Here is an 18824-nt window from a genome sequence, read left to right on the forward strand (position 1 = left end):
AGGGGTCTCAGTGGAAGACACGTGGGCAGCCAGGTCTTCTCCATGTGGGCAGCCAGGTCTTCTCCATGTGGGCAGCCAGGTCTTCTCCATGTGGGCAGCCAGGTCTTCTCCACGTGGGCAGCCAGGTCTTCTCCATGTGGGCAGCCAGGTCTTCTCCATGTGGGCAGCCAGGTCTTCTCCATGTGGGCAGCCAGGTCTTCTCCATGTGGGCAGCCAGGTCTTCTCCATGTGGGCAGCCAGGTCTTCTCCATGTGGGCAGCCAGGTCTTCTCCATGTGGGCAGCCAGGTCTTCTCCATGTGGGCAGCCAGGTCTTCTCCATGTGGGCAGCCAGGTCTTCTCCATGTGGGCAGCCAGGTCTTCTCCATGTGGGCAGCCAGGTCTTCTCCATGTGGGCAGCCAGGTCTTCTCCATGTGGGCAGCCAGGTCTTCTCCATGTGGGCAGCCAGGTCTTCTCCATGTGGGCAGCCAGGTCTTCTCCATGTGGGCAGCCAGGTCTTCTCCATGTGGGCAGCCAGGTCTTCTCCATGTGGGCAGCCAGGTCTTCTCCATGTGGGCAGCCAGGTCTTCTCCATGCCCCTTCATCAGATGTTCTTTGCTGGACGTGCCAGAGAACTCTCTCTCAGCTCGGGAGTCCTCCCTCCTTTACACACTGGGAACCCCAGACCCTTTTCAGGTTATGTTATAATCTATTCTTCCAAGGTCTCCTTCCCCTTTAGTTTTCTTTGCTCTATAACCCCCCCCCCCCTTGCTTCTCCTTTTAGGTCTTTTAAGTTTTAAAACTAATAATGTTCCCCCATTATCTCCTATCTTGGTCTCTTTTGGTCTCAACAGGGTATCAGGGCTATGCATCACTTCCTTATTCCAATAGGTTAAGCAACATGTACATAACATTGTTATGTAGTATAACACACAGGTTTCTGAAAGGATCTATGGAAAGGTGAACATACGCTAAACGCCAGCTTATAATACTGGCTGGGGGGCGGAGCCCTGGTTGGTGATTGGTGGATTTGATCAAAACATTTCAGCTGCCGCACTCGAACGCACAGAGCAGTCCAATAGGCAAAGCAAGCCAGCGTTGCCCAAGGTTGGTTATTGTGGTTAAGTTGAAACCCGTGAAACCACACATATCATATCCTCACCCTGGCCGTGTCGGGGTTCTCCGCCACCATGAACATGAAGCTCAGGTTGACCAGGTCCCCCCCACTGCAGATACAGATAACACAGCCCTCCAAATCTGCCTCTGTCTTTCCTATGGCCTCGAATGACGACAGGATCTTAGGGTCCTGAGACAGAGACACAGACACAGAGAGAGAGAGAGAGAGAGAGAGAGAGAGAGAGAGAGAGAGAGAGAGAGAGAGAGATGGAGATGGAGAGAGAGAGAGATACAAAAAAAAAAAAAAACAGTGAGAACATTGGTTAACATTTTATCACAATATTCAACTGCACTGTGTTACCGTATTTAACTTTGACAGTATTTAACTATTTAACAGTATTTAACTAATAATATTGTAGACCCACTTGATGCAGACAGTTTTTCATTACATGATGAGAACAGTCACTTTGAGAGGGACAGGGTGCCTTGTAATAGTGTGCTTCCTATCTTCCGGTGTGAAGTGCTTGAGCCAAAGACCACTAAACTGGGTCGGACGCACGAGCCACGGCCATGGCCACTAAACCTACTGTAGGGCTAAAGTGCCGGCAAGGGTCTCATAACACCAAAAGGTCTGCGGGTCCTGATCATCTGGAGTAGCAGCAGACATAACTGCAGAGCCCATTGCTCATCTTTTTTAGTCTCTTAACCAACTCAATACCTAGAATCTGGAAAGCGGCCTACATTCTTATTATCGCCCAATCTCCAAACTCTAGCTCTAGTCAATTCTAGCAAAGATCTTGGAAAAGCAAGTAAATTTGCAGCTAAAGCGATGTCTGCTTGAAAGGAACCTCTTAACTGCATCTCAGTCTGTCTTTAGATCAGGCCAGAGCACTAGTGCTGGTGTTCTGGCCTGAGAGAACATGTGTATGAGAGACAATTCTAGAACTTGCTTTCATTTTGGGGAAAAATATTGTTTTTCTTTTAATGCCAAGAAAACACTTGTCCAAGCTACTTTTATGTCTGTACTTGATTACGGTGATGTTGTGTACATTCATGCAGCTTCCACTGTCTTACAGAGCCTTCATTCAGTGAATCATGCATCACTACGTTTTATTACTAATGCAAACCACTGTACCAATTAGTGGGCTGGACATCCCTGGATACACGACTGCAACATTCACATGTTTCTATTTATAAAGCATTACTAGGTAAACTACCTCTCTATCTCTGTTCCCTGCTGTACTGAACTCCAGCAGCTATTCGCTACGCTCCCAGAGCGGTTATCCAGAACTGGGAGCTTTCTCCTATTATGCACTGTGGACATGGAATAATCTGCATTATGAATCTGAATTTAGTGAATATCATACCTCTGGGTGATTTTAAACGTCTTATACAAGATACTGTAATTGTGTGAATGTATTGGAAAGAGAAGGTCCACAATCAAACCTCCTTGAGAGTCTCTGCATGGTAGATCGATAATGCAGGTGCACTGTTAAACCTGATTCACATGCAGGTAAACCTGATTAACATGCAGGTGCACTGTTAAACCTGATTCACATGCAGGTGCACTGTTAAACCTGATTCACATGCAGGTGCACTGTTAAACCTGATTCACATGCAGGTGTACTGTAAAGCCTGATTCATATGCAGGTGTACTGTAAAGCCTGATTCATATGCAGGTGCACTGTTAAACCTGATTCACATGCAGGTAAACCTGATTCACATGCAGGTGCACTGTTAAACCTGATTCACATGCAGGTGTACTGTTAAACCTGATTCACATGCAGGTGCACTGTTAAACCTGATTCACATGCAGGTGCACTGTTAAACCTGATTCATATGCAGGTGTACTGTTAAACCTGATTCACATGCAGGTAAACCTGATTCACATGCAGGTGCACTGTTAAACCTGATTCACATGCAGGTGTACTGTAAAGCCTGATTCATATGCAGGTGCACTGTTAAACCTGATTCACATGCAGGTGCACTGTAAAGCCTGATTCATATGCAGATGTACTGTAAAGCCTGATTCATATGCAGGTGCACTGTTAAACCTGATTCACATGCAGGTGTACTGTAAAGCCTGATTCATATGCAGATGTACTGTAAAGCCTGATTCATATGCAGATGTACTGTAAAGCCTGATTCACATGCAGGTGTACTGTAAAGCCTGATTCATATGCAGGTGCACTGTAAAGCCTGATTCATATGCAGATGTACTGTAAAGCCTGATTCATATGCAGATGTACTGTAAAGCCTGATTCATATGCAGATGTACTGTAAAGCCTGATTCACATGCAGGTGCACTGTAAAGCCTGATTCATATGCAGATGTACTGTAAAGCCTGATTCACATGCAGGTGCACTGTAAAGCCTGATTCATATGCAGATGTACTGTAAAGCCTGATTCACATGCAGGTGCACTGTAAAGCCTGATTCATATGCAGATGTACTGTAAAGCCTGATTCATATGCAGATGTACTGTAAAGCCTGATTCACATGCAGGTGCACTGTAAAGCCTGATTCATATGCAGGTGCACTCTTAAGCCTGATTCACTCCACAACACATGTGGTATGCAAGATGTGTGAATTATGTCACGTTGTCATGTCCAATCCCCGGGAATATGGGAATAGCTCAAAACTAAATTGACCCTCCTCCACATTGACAGTGGTCGCCGTGTTTGCCGGGAGAAAGGCAAACCAGTTTCAAACAAAGTACAGAAAAGGAATAAAAAATCAACTGAAAATTAGAAGAATATATAAATAAATAAATGATAATAATAGTTATCATTAGATTAGATTAATAGATTATTATTATTATTATTGAGTCCCTTTCCCTAAAAAGAACCCCCGTGACCACCCTGAAGAATCCGGCTCCTCTGACTGTCCGCTGTACCCTTGGTCAGTTTTAGTATGGCTGACCTGCCTGATGCAGCACTCCCCCCAATTATGACTGTGCACCGGTAGCTCGGACAGTCAGGGTGAGAGGTCACCAGACAAATGGATGACGAGAGAGGTTCAAAGGGAGGAGGGAGGAGGAGGAGGGGGGGTGAAGGGGAGGATGGAGAGGAGAGACGGCTAGAGAGAGAACAAGGAGGTAGGGAGAGATGAGTGGGCGGAGGGAGCGGAGGAGAGGAAATTGTCTTCCCCAAGGTCTTACCTTTGGCACGGCTCCCACACGGATACTGTTTATGAGAGAACATTCTAGAACCTGTCCTTCCTGAGGGCGAGAGAGAGAGAGAGAGAGAGAGAGAGAGAGAGGGAGAGAGAGAGAGAGAGAGAGAGAGAGAGAGAGAGAGAGAGAGAGAGAGAGAGAGAAGAGAGAGAGAGAGAGAGAGAAAGAGAGAGAGAGAGAGAGAGAGAGAGAGAGAGAGAGAGAGGGAGAGATATATTTGCAATTACTTCCATAACAATACACAGCAGCTTCAGCACAAGCCCTTGTCGCCTAACAACGGCTATTCAGCTATAGTTATATATTGAAGGTGGATGTGACCCACATTATGACTAACTCAATACTGTTTACACCTTTATTATCATTCTTCACAAAAGAGCTCCCACTTCTTCCGTCATTAAAACCTAAAGACATTCAAAGTCTGGTTCTGGTCCGGTCAGATTCAAGGAGCGCTTGCTATATTTTAGTGCAGAGAGCCTTCTGTTCCATTTCAGGCAACCACCCTCTTGTGACCTTATTGTACCCTGTCCCGCCTTCGGATTCACACATTGAATAAAATAAACCTGTTGACAAATAAAGAATCCACTATAAAATGGACATCATTCCTACTGAGCAGCGTCAGCGCCCTCCACCTGGCCTCTCTCTCTCTCTCTCTCTCTCTCTCTCTCTCTCTCTCTCTCTCTCTCTCTCTCTCTCTCTCTCTCTCTCTCTCTCTCTCTCTCTCTCTCTCTCTCTCTCTCACTCTAGCTCACTCTCTCTCTCCGGAATGCGTCGCAGCCTCGCTGCTGTTCTCTTTAGAACGTTTTTTAAATATGAAGACAGGAGACACATGATGCACATGAAAAGGTGCCGGTCGTTACCTTTCCCTCACTTTTCCATGTGATGAAGAAGCCAAACTCGTCGACCCTCATCTGACAATTGGGCTCGAAGACGTACGGGTCCTGAGGAAAAGGGGAAAGGGGGGGGGGGGGGGGGGGGGTAAAGGTGTATTTTTAAGCTGTCCATCAATCTGGGGCTTTTATTTGACACAGCAGAACATTAAACAGGAGATCTGTTAGACAGACTCCCAGGGGATTACGTAACCAGACAAACAGCAGTAGCAGATCATTCATTTTCAGAGATGTACCTGGCCAGAGAGACGCACACACCGACTAGCCCCCGCGCGCATAAACACCCCCACAAAGACACATCAACGTACACACACTTAAGCACAAGTGTGTAACAAGTAAGTAAGTAAGTAAGTAAGTAAGTAAGTAAGTAAGTAAGTAAGTAAGTAAGTAAGTAAGTAAGTAAGTAAGTAAGTAAGTAAGTAAGTAAGTAAGTAAGTAAGTAAGTAAGTAAGTAAGTAAGTAAGTAAGTAAGTAAGTAAGTAAGTAAGTAAGTAATAAGTAAGTAAGTAAGTAAGTAAGTAAGTAAGTAAGTAAGTAAGTAAGTAAGTAAGTAAGTAAGAAAGTAAGTAAGTAAGTAAGTAAGTAAGTAAGTAAGTAAGTAAGTAAGTAAGTAAGTAAGTAAGTAAGTAAGTAAGTAAAGTTTATTTATATAGCACTTTTCACAGAGACAACTCACAAAGTGCTTTACATACAGCAGAAATCAAATAAAATATAAAATATAAAAATAAAAAGCAAGAACCATTCAAGAGATAAGAGACAGAACAAAAACACAATGCATCACAGAGAAACAAAACTAAACAAAAACAAAAGACATATTTTATACCTGGAGGAGAAGCTCAACCATTACCCAAAGGCCTGTTTAAACAGTAATGTTTTTAGCTGATTTTTAAAAATGTCAACAGACGCTGCAGCTCTTAGGCCACGAGGAGTCTAGGCGCTACAGATTGAAAGGCTCTGTCACCTTTGGTGATCAACCTGGTGCGCGGAATGACCAACAGATCCTGGTCAGCTGTCCTCAGGGTCCTGCTGGGCACAACATGGTTCCAGCAGGTCGGTTAAATATTCTGGTGCCTGGCCATGCAAAGCTCTAAAAGTGAGCACCAGGACCTTGAAATTTATTCTAAGATGTATAGGAACGTAGGCACACACACACATCACTGTACACAAACCTAAGCACAAATACACACACAAAAGCACAGACATACACACTTGAATTAATTTCCAAAGATGTGAACACACACACACACACATACATGCGCGCGTGTGTGTGTGTGTGTGTGTGTGTGTGTGTGTGTGTGTGTGTGTGTGTGTGTGTGTGTGTGTGTGTGTGTGTGTGTGTGTGTGTGTGTGTGTGTGTGTGTGTGTGTGTGTGTGTGTGTGTGTGTGTGTGTGTGTGTGTGTGTGTGTGTGTGCAGCCTGCTTATAGCACATACAGGCATCTGTCTACATCTATCAACTGGTATCAAACACAGCAGCCACAATGCAGCTCAACACAAAGTACGCACTTTAGCCTGATTATCTTACACAAACATTTTTCATTTCAATCCGCCAACCCACACTTTGATTACATTACTGACGGCCATACATAGTGTACACTGTTCTATATGTGTGCAGGGCTTGACAGTGCGAGTGTTTCACTCACATTTGTGACTAAAAATAGATGTGCGAATCGAAAAAATTTGAGCACTTGTGTGAGTAAAGATTACAAGAAGAACCATCATCTTTTCCCCCCCACTGCATATAGGTCAGTGGCTACATTGAAAAAAAAACTCAACTACCAGGACCTGTTGCTCAGACCTAACAATCTAACATAATTTCCCCGATCACGTGGTTGTGTCAGCTGAGCATGTGAGTGGAGACTCTTGTTTACTTTCACTAGAACATTTGTTGAGCAGCAAACGCTCAACAAACGCTGAACAAAAGAGATGGAATCCGCAATAACTGCAGCAAGAGTATTTCGTGCAAAGCAAGGAAGCACCTCCGATACGACAAAGCATTTGCTTCAAGCCTCCACACAACACGCTCAACGTGTTGCATTCTCTTTTATTTTTATCTACTTTTTCTCCCATTTTCTATTTTTCTCCCATCCCAATTTCGTATCGTCCAATTCTACCCTCCCCTGTCTCGAACGCCGTTAGGCCATGCCTCCCACAAGCCGGCTGCAATGTGGACGAAGCCTTGCATCACGTGTCCCCTCCGGTACTCGAGGAGGCAGCCGTCGCATCTTTTCACCAGCACAGCGCAATCTCTCAGCGGCGAGGGTCTGCGTGGGAGGGACACGCCGCTCCGGTCGCTTCCTGATTCTGCTGCGCAGGCGCACCAACCGACCTGTAGGAGTCGCTGTCCACAATGTCCGATCCCCACCCATCAGCTTCCCACCCCCTAATACTGCCAATTGTATTAGTATGAACGACCAGCCAAGCTGATAGCAATGCGGAGAGCTGGGCTCGAACCCAGTGTCTCCTGCATTGGTGGTGAACGCCTTGCTCACTGCACCACCTAGCCGCCCAACGTGTTGCATTCTCACAGTTGTATACAGTTCATGGTAGCAAAGCAATCGCTTTTTTGTATTAGAGCCTAGGTACCCAAACGAACGTTAAACCTAGAGCACCCTACCACATCCAGTCCATCCCCAGACACCCCTATAAAAGAAAACCCCTTTCTTTCCCTTTCATACGGAGGGGAAGATGAGCACAGAAAGAGTGTATTTATGTCACTGAGCAGTGATTTCTGGTGAATGGCTTACATTCCTTGGCAACAGTTGTCTCCTTCCTTAGGTAATAGCTAAGCAAAATCTCTACTTAAACAGTTCACCAAAATGTATTTCACCCAAACATGATATTTCTTAGCTTACATAATCTTGTTATAACTAGGAGATTTCCTGAAAAATATGGTTGTTTTCGTGCATCGATCCCTATTATGTATCAATTCATAATATGAGCTTCACATTAGCAGTTACAGTAGCATTTCCTGGATGACAGCGTGCCAAGCTGGGCAATAGCGACTATGATTAGTTGCGTCACACTCAGATTTAGCAGAGAACCCCCCCTCCGGTGGAATAATTTGAAAAGGGTTCTGTACAAATAACAATCTGTATAGTCAAAGTCATGAGTCAAGTCAAGTAGCCTATTCCTGGAAGCATTACATGACATACTGCCGTCAGATATTCTAATAGCGGCACTATAAATAGGCCTGACTTGGACTGTCTGAACAAAACCTTCCATTAGGTCCTCCTACACAATCTAACAGTGTAATAATAACAACAACCATATAGTCCAAAGTGTAATCTAACAGTGTAATAATAACCATATAGTCCAGAGTGTAATCTAACAGTGTAATAATAACCATATAGTCCAGAGTGTAATCTAACAGTGTAATAATAACCATATAGTCCAAAGTGTAATCTAACAGTGTAATAATAACCATATAGTCCAGTGTGTAATCTAACAGTGTAATAATAACCATATAGTCCAGAGTGTAATCTAACAGTGTAATAATAACAACCATATAGTCCAGAGTGTAATCTAACAGTGTAATAATAACAACCATAATAGTCCAGAGTGTAATCTCACAGTATAATAATAACCATAGTCCAGAGTGTAATCTAACAGTGTAATAATAACAACCATATAGTCCAGAGTGTAATCTAACAGTGTAATAATAATCACAGTGTAATAATTAGGGATGGGTACCGAATCCATTACATTATTTTTTTTTTTACATTTATCCGGTACTTTTAAGGGTATCGACCGAATCACATCGGTACTAAACCTATATGAAGTGTGCCGCACGTTCACGTTCACGCGCACAATACACACTTACCTAGGATTTGACTTGATTCAACAACAAAGCAGTCGGGGCAATGGCAAGCCAAAAACTGTCGCAAGTGTGGTTACAAATTGTTCTAAATAAATAATAATGATAATAAATAATGTTTATTATTAATGTTAAGTTTGGCATTTTTTTTCTTTTTACAACTGAGGTCATTTTTAGAGAGTAAAGTACCGAAAAAAGGTACCGTTGGGTACCTGTATCGATTCACAGGTACCGGTATCGGTTCAAATGTGAACGGTACCCAACCCTAGTAATAATAATAACCATAGTCCAACGAGTAATCTAACAGTGTATTAATAATCACAGTGTAATAATAACCATATAGTCCAGTGTGTAATCTAACAGTGTATTCATAGCCTGACATTTAGCAACTAGGATGAAACCATGAGCAGTGCAGTTCAAAAGCGAATATACTTAGACATAAACAGACAGTTTCACAGAGACAGAGCAGCGCCATGGTTTATATTATACAGCATATGAGAGCTGTTTCCCAGTGACCCCCCCCCCCCACACACACACACACACACACAACACACACACACACACACACACACACACCTACACACACACACACACACACACACACACACACACACACACACACACACACACACACACACACACACACACACACACACACACACACACACACACACACACACACACACACACACATGAGAGGGATCAACTGAGGATGCCATCCATCCCAGAAGGAGACCCCTGGTTATGTGGCTGAACCTCCTGCTAGCACGTTTACATTCCACCCTGAGTGCTTGTGTGTGTGTGTGTGTGTGTGTGTGTGTGTGTGTGTGTGTGTGTGTGTGTGTGTGTGTGTGTGTGTGTGTGTGTGTGTGTGTGTGTGTGAGTAAATGAGTGAGTGAGCATGTGTGCGTGTGTGTGTGTGTGCATGTGTGTGTGTGTGCACGTATGTGTGTGTGCAAGCGTGTGCATGTGTGTGTGTGTGTGTGTGTGCGTGTGTGTGTCTGAGCCTGCTCTTAACACTTTGAGCGCCACGCCGGGTTTTCCTTTTTACCCCCTGAATGCCACCATCGGCGCCAATGTTAACGTTAATATCGCCTAATCTATGTTTTAAATTATGGCTATGTGTCTAATCTGCCCATCGCATTATCAAAGACTATTTTCCAGTCAGTGCTGTCAAGGCAGATTGTTTTTTTATCGCGTCATTTCCGTTTTCAGAGCATTTAGAAAAGCACCCGTTTTCAGATAAAAAACAGCCCATTCTGGAGCATTCTATGAAAATCGTCTTTTACTGGAATATTCCACAACGTTTATATTCGTCGGCCTTTTTATGAATCGTTTTCAAATAAACGCTAGATGATCAATATTATACGTGCACGCAAGCACATTCGGGCCGCGCACGGATAATCGCCCCGTTGATTTCCTCTCTGACTTTTACAGTGAAACCGAAAGAGGACATTTCACAAAACAGCTTATAACTTCATCAAAATTAGTCTGATTATCCTAACACTGATAACATAGAGTCCTTACCTGACATCAGATGGTATCCAACTGGTATATTCCAATTCCTGATCACCATTCGAAAAAATCGATAAGTGTATGGATCCAACGCGATACAGTAGAACTCCATGATCAGCGGGGCTCAGACGCTCCAGAATGAACTGTGGTAACCCCGGCTGGATCAGTGGACTGGAAAATGTGGAGTACCGGATTTTTTTCCCCATCCATTTACCGGATTTTTTTCCCCATCCATTTTCATTGAGTCCATTCCAAAATCCCTTATGTCATCTGAAAAACGATAGGGGGCGCTTTTTTCCACATATGCTCTCCGGCGGAGCTCGTATATACTCGGGTAGGCTCGCGTGATGCAATATGATTTCAGATCGCTAAAAAAAAAAAAAAAAAAATCAGAGAAATCTCGTGAGTGGCTTTCAACCACGTAAAAATAAACCCGAGATATCTCGTGTGTGGCAGTTAAAGTGTTAACACATTCGGGGCCATTGGGCTGAGTCTAATTAATGTCAAGAGGACCGGGGAATGTAAACAAACGTGGGGCTGTTTGTAGAGCTAAATCTATACTTTATAGTATTGCTATCTGTCCATTCTCATTGTCAATTGAGTCCATAAACCGTCCCTTCAAAATGGCTTAAAGAAAAAAAAATCATCAATAGGTTCTCATTTTATAGCGCCGTGAATATAAGCGTTATACGGGATTTGGGACTAGTATATTTTCTGGAAGGCTAGATATAGGGCTAATAGCTGCTAACGTTATATCCAATGGCATTTCCGTTTTACAGATGCTACAGAAATAACTCAAACTGCATATGATCGGCACGATCCCAAAGCATGTATGCATGAAAGGGGGGGGGGGCGGGGGACTCTCTCTCTCTCTTCAACATGGACGGTCGCATTTTACGCAGCTCTCGTAACCAACGCAACAGATCAACAACAAAAAAGTACTTTGCGCATTTTCTACTTTCCCTCCTGTGGATTATGGATTTATACCTGAATTCACAACTCAAGCAGCAACTCCAGACAGAAGTGGAGGGTAGCGAAAACGCAAATCAGCAGTCCCATTGCGACTTCTACTTGATAACGGGCATGGAGAGGAAACATCCAGCCTTCGGAGCCACGACCATCCACACAGTACTTACTGCAAATCCGGAACGAAAGAAATTACCCCCGACAGGCAAGTGTAATAAGAGATCAATGTTTTTATTATATCTGCTCATGTCGGGTGACATACATCAGAACCCTGGTCCCGTAATGACACGGAACCAGAGACTACAGTTAAGTCTGCTGACCCAAGAAGCAGCAGCCAGCGACATGATCAACAGCAACATTCCTCCTCTGCCACCTCTGCAAAAGAACCCACGAGAGGCCACAGCGAGAGGGAAGGAACCGGGGTTCACAACCGAGGCGCCCAGCACGTCGCGGGGACAAAACAGCGAGGCATCGCTCCTCACACCGGCGCCGGAGACCAACAGCATCCACGCAATTGACGCTTCAGCCAGCAGTTGCACCAGCCGACCAGCAAGCGGCGACATACCCTCACAGAAGCCCCAGCAGACTCGGCGAGTGGCTAAAGGGAGAGCGGCGCGGGACATCAAGGTCACCAAGGACCCGACGGTTAGCTCGGCTGGCCTCGCCATGCCAGCTAGTCTACCCGGGCCGAGGCCAGGTCAAAAGGCACCCCCCCTCCCCCACAATGGAGTTCAATCAGACATATCTGTAATCAACCAGCCCCCCCCCCCCACATCGCGGGCTTTCACACAAAGGAATACAGACTCCAGCAAAGGACAAAGAAGAATCACCCCCTCCCCCCCTCTCCACCCACGGCACAAACAGCAACAACGCCCCCCCTCCCCCCACCACAGGACAGGACTCAAATGAACAGAGTTACCTCAAGTGTGACAACGTCAATCTGATTACCAGCAAAAATGGACTACACATATTTCATCTTAATACAAATAGCCTGAGACCTAAACTGGCTGAAATCAAACAGTTGTTTTTAAACGGTAAGGCTAACATATTGTGTTTCACAGAGACAAAATTAGACTCATCTGTACAGGATCCAGAGATTGAAATTGAAAACTACTCAATAGTCAGGAGGGATAGGAACCAGTATGGAGGTGGCGTCTGTGTGTACATACACAAGGATACCAAATACATCAACCGTACTGACCTTAACCATGATGAAATTGAAACTGTTTGGATTGAAATCTTATTAGACAGGGCGAAACCAGTACTAGTAGGCACAATCTATAGACCACCAGAACAGAGTGGCTTTTATGACACACTTGATGGGTGTTTAGCTGGGGTGGAGGGGGTAGAAAAAACTCTTATTGGGGACTGGAACACGGATATGCTGCGTAAATCGCCATTTTAGTACTGGGAGATTTCAATAGCGCCAATCTGAGAAAGGTATTGCCTGACTTCTATCAGCATGTGACTTGCAACACCAGAGGCGGTAACATCCTAGATCACTGTTACACGCAATTTAAAGGTGGCTACAAGGCTCATTCTGATAGTGGCTTTGGTAAATCAGATCACACGTCCATTTTTCTTTCACCAAAGTACAAACAGAGAATTAAAAGTACTCCTGTAGTCTCGCGAGAGGTGCAGAAATGGGATCTGACGTCAGAGGATACGATCCGGTCAGTGTTTCACTACACAGACTGGAATGTGTTCCGCGACACAGATAACATTAATGTCTACACGGAGACAGTGCTGGACTATGTTTGTACTAGGGTGAAAGAAACAATCCCCACTTCCAAAATGAAAGTTTACCCAAATCAAAAACCCTGGGTAGACAAATCCGTCCGTGAAGCTCTGAGAGAGCGCACCAAAGCATACAACGACGGCCTAGTGGCAGGCAACATGAATGACCACAAGGTGGCGCGATACAACGTAAGGAGGACAGTGTCAGAGGCCAAACGGCGCTACAGGGATAAAATTGAACTCCAGTTTGAACAAGCTGACTCTAGAGCTATGTGGCAGGGGCTCAAAACGATGACAGACTACAAAGGCGCCTCCCTCAAACTGAACAGTGACATCTCCTTAGCAAATGACCTCAATACCTTCTATGCGAGGTTTGATGCTGGTAATAACAACACCAGCTCACAAGCCTCGGCAATGGGGGGGGGGGGGTCGGCTGCTGATGGAGGCGCAGTGTTCAGGGTAACAGAGCATGAGGTGAGGCGGACCTTTAAAAAAGTGAATATCAGGAAGGCAGCAGGTCCAGACGGCATCCCCGGCCGCGTCCTAAAAGTCTGTGCCGACCAACTGGCCCCAGTATTCACTGACATATTTAACCTGTCCTTAGAACAGGCTGTCATCCCCACCTGCCTGAAGAAGTCCACTATTATCCCTGTACCCAAAAAATCCAAGCCTGCTTGCCTCAACGACTACCGCCCTGTAGCTCTCACCTCCATAGCCATGAAGTGCTTTGAGAAGCTAGTAAAGGGCTACATCTGCTCCTCCCTCCCCATCAACATGGACCCCCTGCAATTTGCATACCGCCCCAACAGGTCCACGGAGGACGCCATATCCCATGTGCTGCACACAGCAGCATCACACCTGGACAAGAGGCAGGGGAACTATGTGAGAATGCTATTCATCGACTACAGCTCGGCATTCAATACCATAGTCCCCTCCATACTCATAGCCAAGCTCAGGGACCTGGGCTTGGGCTATGACCTCTGCCAGTGGGTCTTGGACTTCCTGACTGGCAGACCCCAGGTGGTGAGAGCAGGCAACTGCACCTCCTCATCCATCACCCTCAACATAGGGGCCCCCCAGGGCTGTGTTCTGAGTCCCCTCCTCTACTCCCTGTACACACACGACTGTGTGGCTCAGCGGAGTAGCAATACAATCGTCAAATTTGCTGACGACACAGTGGTGGTGGGCCTGATCTCTGCCAACGACGAGAGGGCCTACCTGGAAGAGGTCAAGGTCCTGGCGGGATGGTGCCAGGAAAACAGCCTCTCCCTGAACGTCAGCAAAACAAAGGAGATGATTGTGGACTTCAGGAGGTCGGGGGTCAAGGACTACAGCCCCCTCAGCATCGACGGGGCACCGGTTGAGAGAGTCAACAGCTTTAAGTACCTCGGAGCCTACATATCCGAGGACTTGACATGGACCACACACATTAACAGTGTTGTGAAGAAGGCACGACAACGCCTCTACTTCCTCAGGCGCCTAAGGAAGTTCCAAGTCAGCCAGAAGATCCTTAAGAACTTCTACTCATGTACAATAGAGAGCATCTTGACCGGCAACATCACCTCCTGGTTTGGGAATAGCACTGCACAAGACCAAAGCAGACTACAAAGAGTGACACGTTCAGCCGAACGCACAATTGGAGGGGGGCTCCCCACCCTCCAGAACATTTACTACAAGCGTTGCAAGGGCAAGGCTAAGAGAATCATTAAAGACTCCAGTCACCCGAACAACTGCCTCTTTGAACTGCTGCGGTCAGGCAAGCGATACAGGAGTCTCAAGGCGAGCACAGAAAGACTCAGAAGAAGCTTCTATCCCCAGGCCATCAGGCTGCTAAACGAACAATGAATGAACACTACACAACAACAACCACCAAACGCACATAGCACACACATCCACACGCACACACTCACTTTAAACAAACACACTGTAGCACCCACTCCACACACTTATAGCACACACCCACTTTAAACAAACACACTGTAGCACCCACTCCCCACACTTTATATTTATGGATGAAGGATTGCACTACAACTCGTACACCTTACTGTAAATTGTACCTAAAATTGTACCTCATCCCATTTCTGCTTTGCACTAGATAGTACTGTACATTAGTACACTGCATAGTATTGTGTATTGTATATTATATGGTAACTCAGAACATTGTACATATGTCTATACCGAACACTGTGACCTCATTTTCTTCTTCTAAATTCATGCTATATTATGTTATTATGTTATTTGATACTATCTTGTCTAGCACAGTCTCTGGAGCGTAACAGTAAGAAGCATTTTGTATGAAAGTATTCTGTACTTCTGTATGACAACTATTAAAGAACTTGAACTTGAACTTGAACTTGAATCAGCACCCGTCTTCAAGGCCTTCAGTAGGTTTTCTGATCTGCACGGGTTCAGCCAGCTAATCACCCAACCCACAAGGGTATGCGATTCGACACAAACCACCATTGACCTCATTTTGACCACTGACAAGTCAATGATCTCCAGTAAAGGGGTGATAGCATGTGGGTTAAGTGATCATTATATGATTTTCTGTACCGCAAAAAGCTAAAACAGAAGGCCGGCTGTCACAAAACAGTCACATCTAGAGACCTCAAAACTTACTCTAGAGAGGCCTTTAACCTAGAACTGGGGAGCTTGGACTGGTCAGATGAACTCAGTGGTACACAGGTTGAAGAAACATGGCTTGGATTCAAAACCAAATTCACAGCAATACTCAACAACATGGCACCGATAAGAACCACCAGGGTTAAAAATCGCGCTGAGGCATGGATGCACACTGAAATACTGGCCGCTATGAAAACCAGAGACAAAAAATGCTCTGAACTTCATAAAAGTCAGACAAAGCTTTCCAAAAGCTCAAACAGTGAACTCCAAGCCCACGTGGTTGAACTAAAAATCCAAAGAAACAGACTAAGAAATGACGTAAACACCATGATCAGAACCGCAAAAAGAAATTTCATCAACGACAAAACTGAGGAAAACAAAAACAAACCCCGCAAACTTTGGAAATTACTCAATAATCAACTAGGCTGCAGTAAAAAACTTAAAACCAGATTCTCAAACATAAACATAAAGACGGACAACACGCTCATCACAGACAAGCTGGATGTAGCCAATTACTTAAACATCTTCTTCACAAACATAGCCACAACACTGGTAAACAAACTACCCTCCCACTCAGGGCATTATGGGGTAGAACACATAGTAGCATACTACAAAAACCTAGGGGTCCACAAAGACGACTTCAAACTTGAAATGGTAACAACCGATGAGGTACTCAAAAAATTTAGCGCCCTCCAACCTAACAAGGCCACTGGCCATGACAACATCCCCTCCAAATTCCTCAGAGACGCAGCAGCCGCCATCACCCCAGTCATCACACACATAATAAACCTCTCTATAAAACAGGGGCACGTCCCCAAGGACTTCAAAATTGCGAGAGTGACCCCTCTACACAAAAAGGGCAGCAAATTAGACCCAGGCAACTACCGCCCTGTTTCTATTCTTACCTCCATTTCGAAAGTCATGGAGAAAATAGTCTATGAACAGGTCGAAAAGTACTTGGCGGAAAAAAATCTAATCTACGAATTCCAATCTGGCTTCAGAACGTCCCACTCCACTGACACATGCCTCCTCTATTTGAACGACCACATCAAACAAGAGCTGGACGCGGGCAAATACTGCGGCATGGTCATGCTGGACCTACAAAAGGCCTTCGACACTGTCAATCACTCCATTCTAATGGACAAGCTAAAAGCAATTGGTTTTGATAGCTTATCAGTGAGCTGGATGCAATCCTACCTGGAGGGGAGAGAACAGATGGTAGAGGTAAACGGTACTCTATCCCCCCCCCCCTCACAGTGAGCTGTGGTGTTCCACAAGGAAGCATACTAGGACCGCTACTCTTCCTAATTTATGCAAATGACATGTCGTCAGCCTGTGACTGCAACTTGTTCCTGTTTGCGGACGACTCAGCCCTGCTGGTCTCTGACAAGAACAAATTGCAGGTTGAAAAAACCCTCAGCACGGAACTAGGCAAAATCTGCATATGGCTCGCTGATAACAAACTATCATTACACATGGGCAAAACAGAGTCCATTCTCTTCGGTTCAAATAACAAACTCAGCAAGACCGACGGATTCTCAGTTACAGTGGGTGACAATATTGTCACAAGGAAAGACGAAATTACCTACCTGGGTTCCATCCTAGAGGCAAATCTTTCCTGTGACAAAATGGCATCCAATGTAATAAAAAAAGTCAACCAACGAACTAGATTCTTGTACCGGATCTCCTCTCTGGTAAACAAGAATACCCTGAAGACTCTGGCAGGAGCACTCATTCAAGGGTACTATGACTATGCGTGCACCTCATGGTACCAAAGCACCTCAAAGGCGCTTAAAACAAAATTACAAACATCACAAAACAAACTGGTCAGACTACTACTTGACCTGAACCCCAGAACCCACCTCACCCCTGCCCACTTTGCCAACCTAGGATGGCTTAGAGTAGACGACAGAGTACAGCAACTTGCAATGGGCCTGGTCTACAAGATACACTATACGACCGGGGTGCCCATGTACATGTCAAAATACTTCCCAAAGGTCAGTGAATACCACAACCACTACACCAGAGGAAGCTCAACAAATCATGTTAAACCCAGATTCGGCTCAAACAAGGGACTAAACACGTTTCGCAATTATGCCACAACAATGTGGAACGCCCTACCCAAAGCTGTAAAGGAATGTGAATCCCTGCCCACATTCAAAACCGCTCTTAAAGAGCACCTACGGGAGGCTGCAATTCGAAACTGGCCACCGTAAATGCCCAAAACCCCCACCACCTCCTAATAGACAGTCTCCTCACCACCGCATGTATATATTCCCTCCCCGCCGTATGTATATTTCCCTCCCACCCACCCACCCCCTCCTAATGTACAGTCCCCTCCCCATCATATGTATATACTCTGTCAGGATCTAGGGGTAACAGTACTGTATATTTGAATACCGTTATGTCACAAATGTATCAGTACTAAATACCTATATGTCCCTATGCCATAAATGTCATGTATGTTGTGTATGTCATAAATGTCTATATGAATTGAAAATGGGGGACCCTGATGGAAACAAGACAAACGTCTTTCTCAGGTCTGCATCCCCTTAACAATTGTATGTATTGAGCCGTACTGTATTGTACCCATTCTGCAATCTGTTAAATAAAGTTTTCATTCATTCATTCATTCATTCATTCATTCGTTTATTATTATTGATTACCAATAACCGTGTTCGTCTAAATAGCCACATAGGCCGAACGCCTGGATGGCTATCAAAACAATGCCCGATCGGGCTGTAATTTACGTGAAAAAGATCGTACTGATCCCCCCAAGCATTTCTCCGTTATTGATCGCCATCTGGTAGATCGATATGTCCATTGGCTGATGATAAATTCCCTTATTGCATGGTGAAATCTGCAATCCGAAACGTAATCCAAGCTACATGCTGCACATCCAGAATCCTGCTACTGAAATCTCCATTGAAAGTAAAAAAAAAAAAGACTGATCCGTTCAGCCACAGGGCACACTGCATTATCGCGATAGCGCCCCTAAGAGGATCTGGCCGGT

The 18824-nt window shown here is 45.0% G+C and overlaps 1 protein-coding gene across 1 annotated transcript in view; it reads right to left on the reverse strand.

The window, feature by feature from the left end:
• Positions 1-18824, reverse strand: part of plcb4b (phospholipase C, beta 4b) — a 190191-nt gene that overhangs the window by 45058 nt on the left and 126309 nt on the right. The window contains exons 5-8 of the mRNA XM_084314221.1: positions 5126-5206; positions 4254-4313; positions 1141-1284; positions 20-596 (exon numbers count right to left, since the gene is read on the reverse strand). Coding sequence (XP_084170347.1) covers positions 20-596; positions 1141-1284; positions 4254-4313; positions 5126-5206 — 862 coding nt within the window. The remainder of the gene's footprint in view (positions 1-19; positions 597-1140; positions 1285-4253; positions 4314-5125; positions 5207-18824) is intronic.

This window comes from Notolepis coatsorum, assembly GCF_963971535.1.
Source record: "Notolepis coatsorum genome assembly, chromosome: 5".
NCBI classification, from domain to species: domain Eukaryota; kingdom Metazoa; phylum Chordata; class Actinopteri; order Aulopiformes; family Paralepididae; genus Notolepis; species Notolepis coatsorum.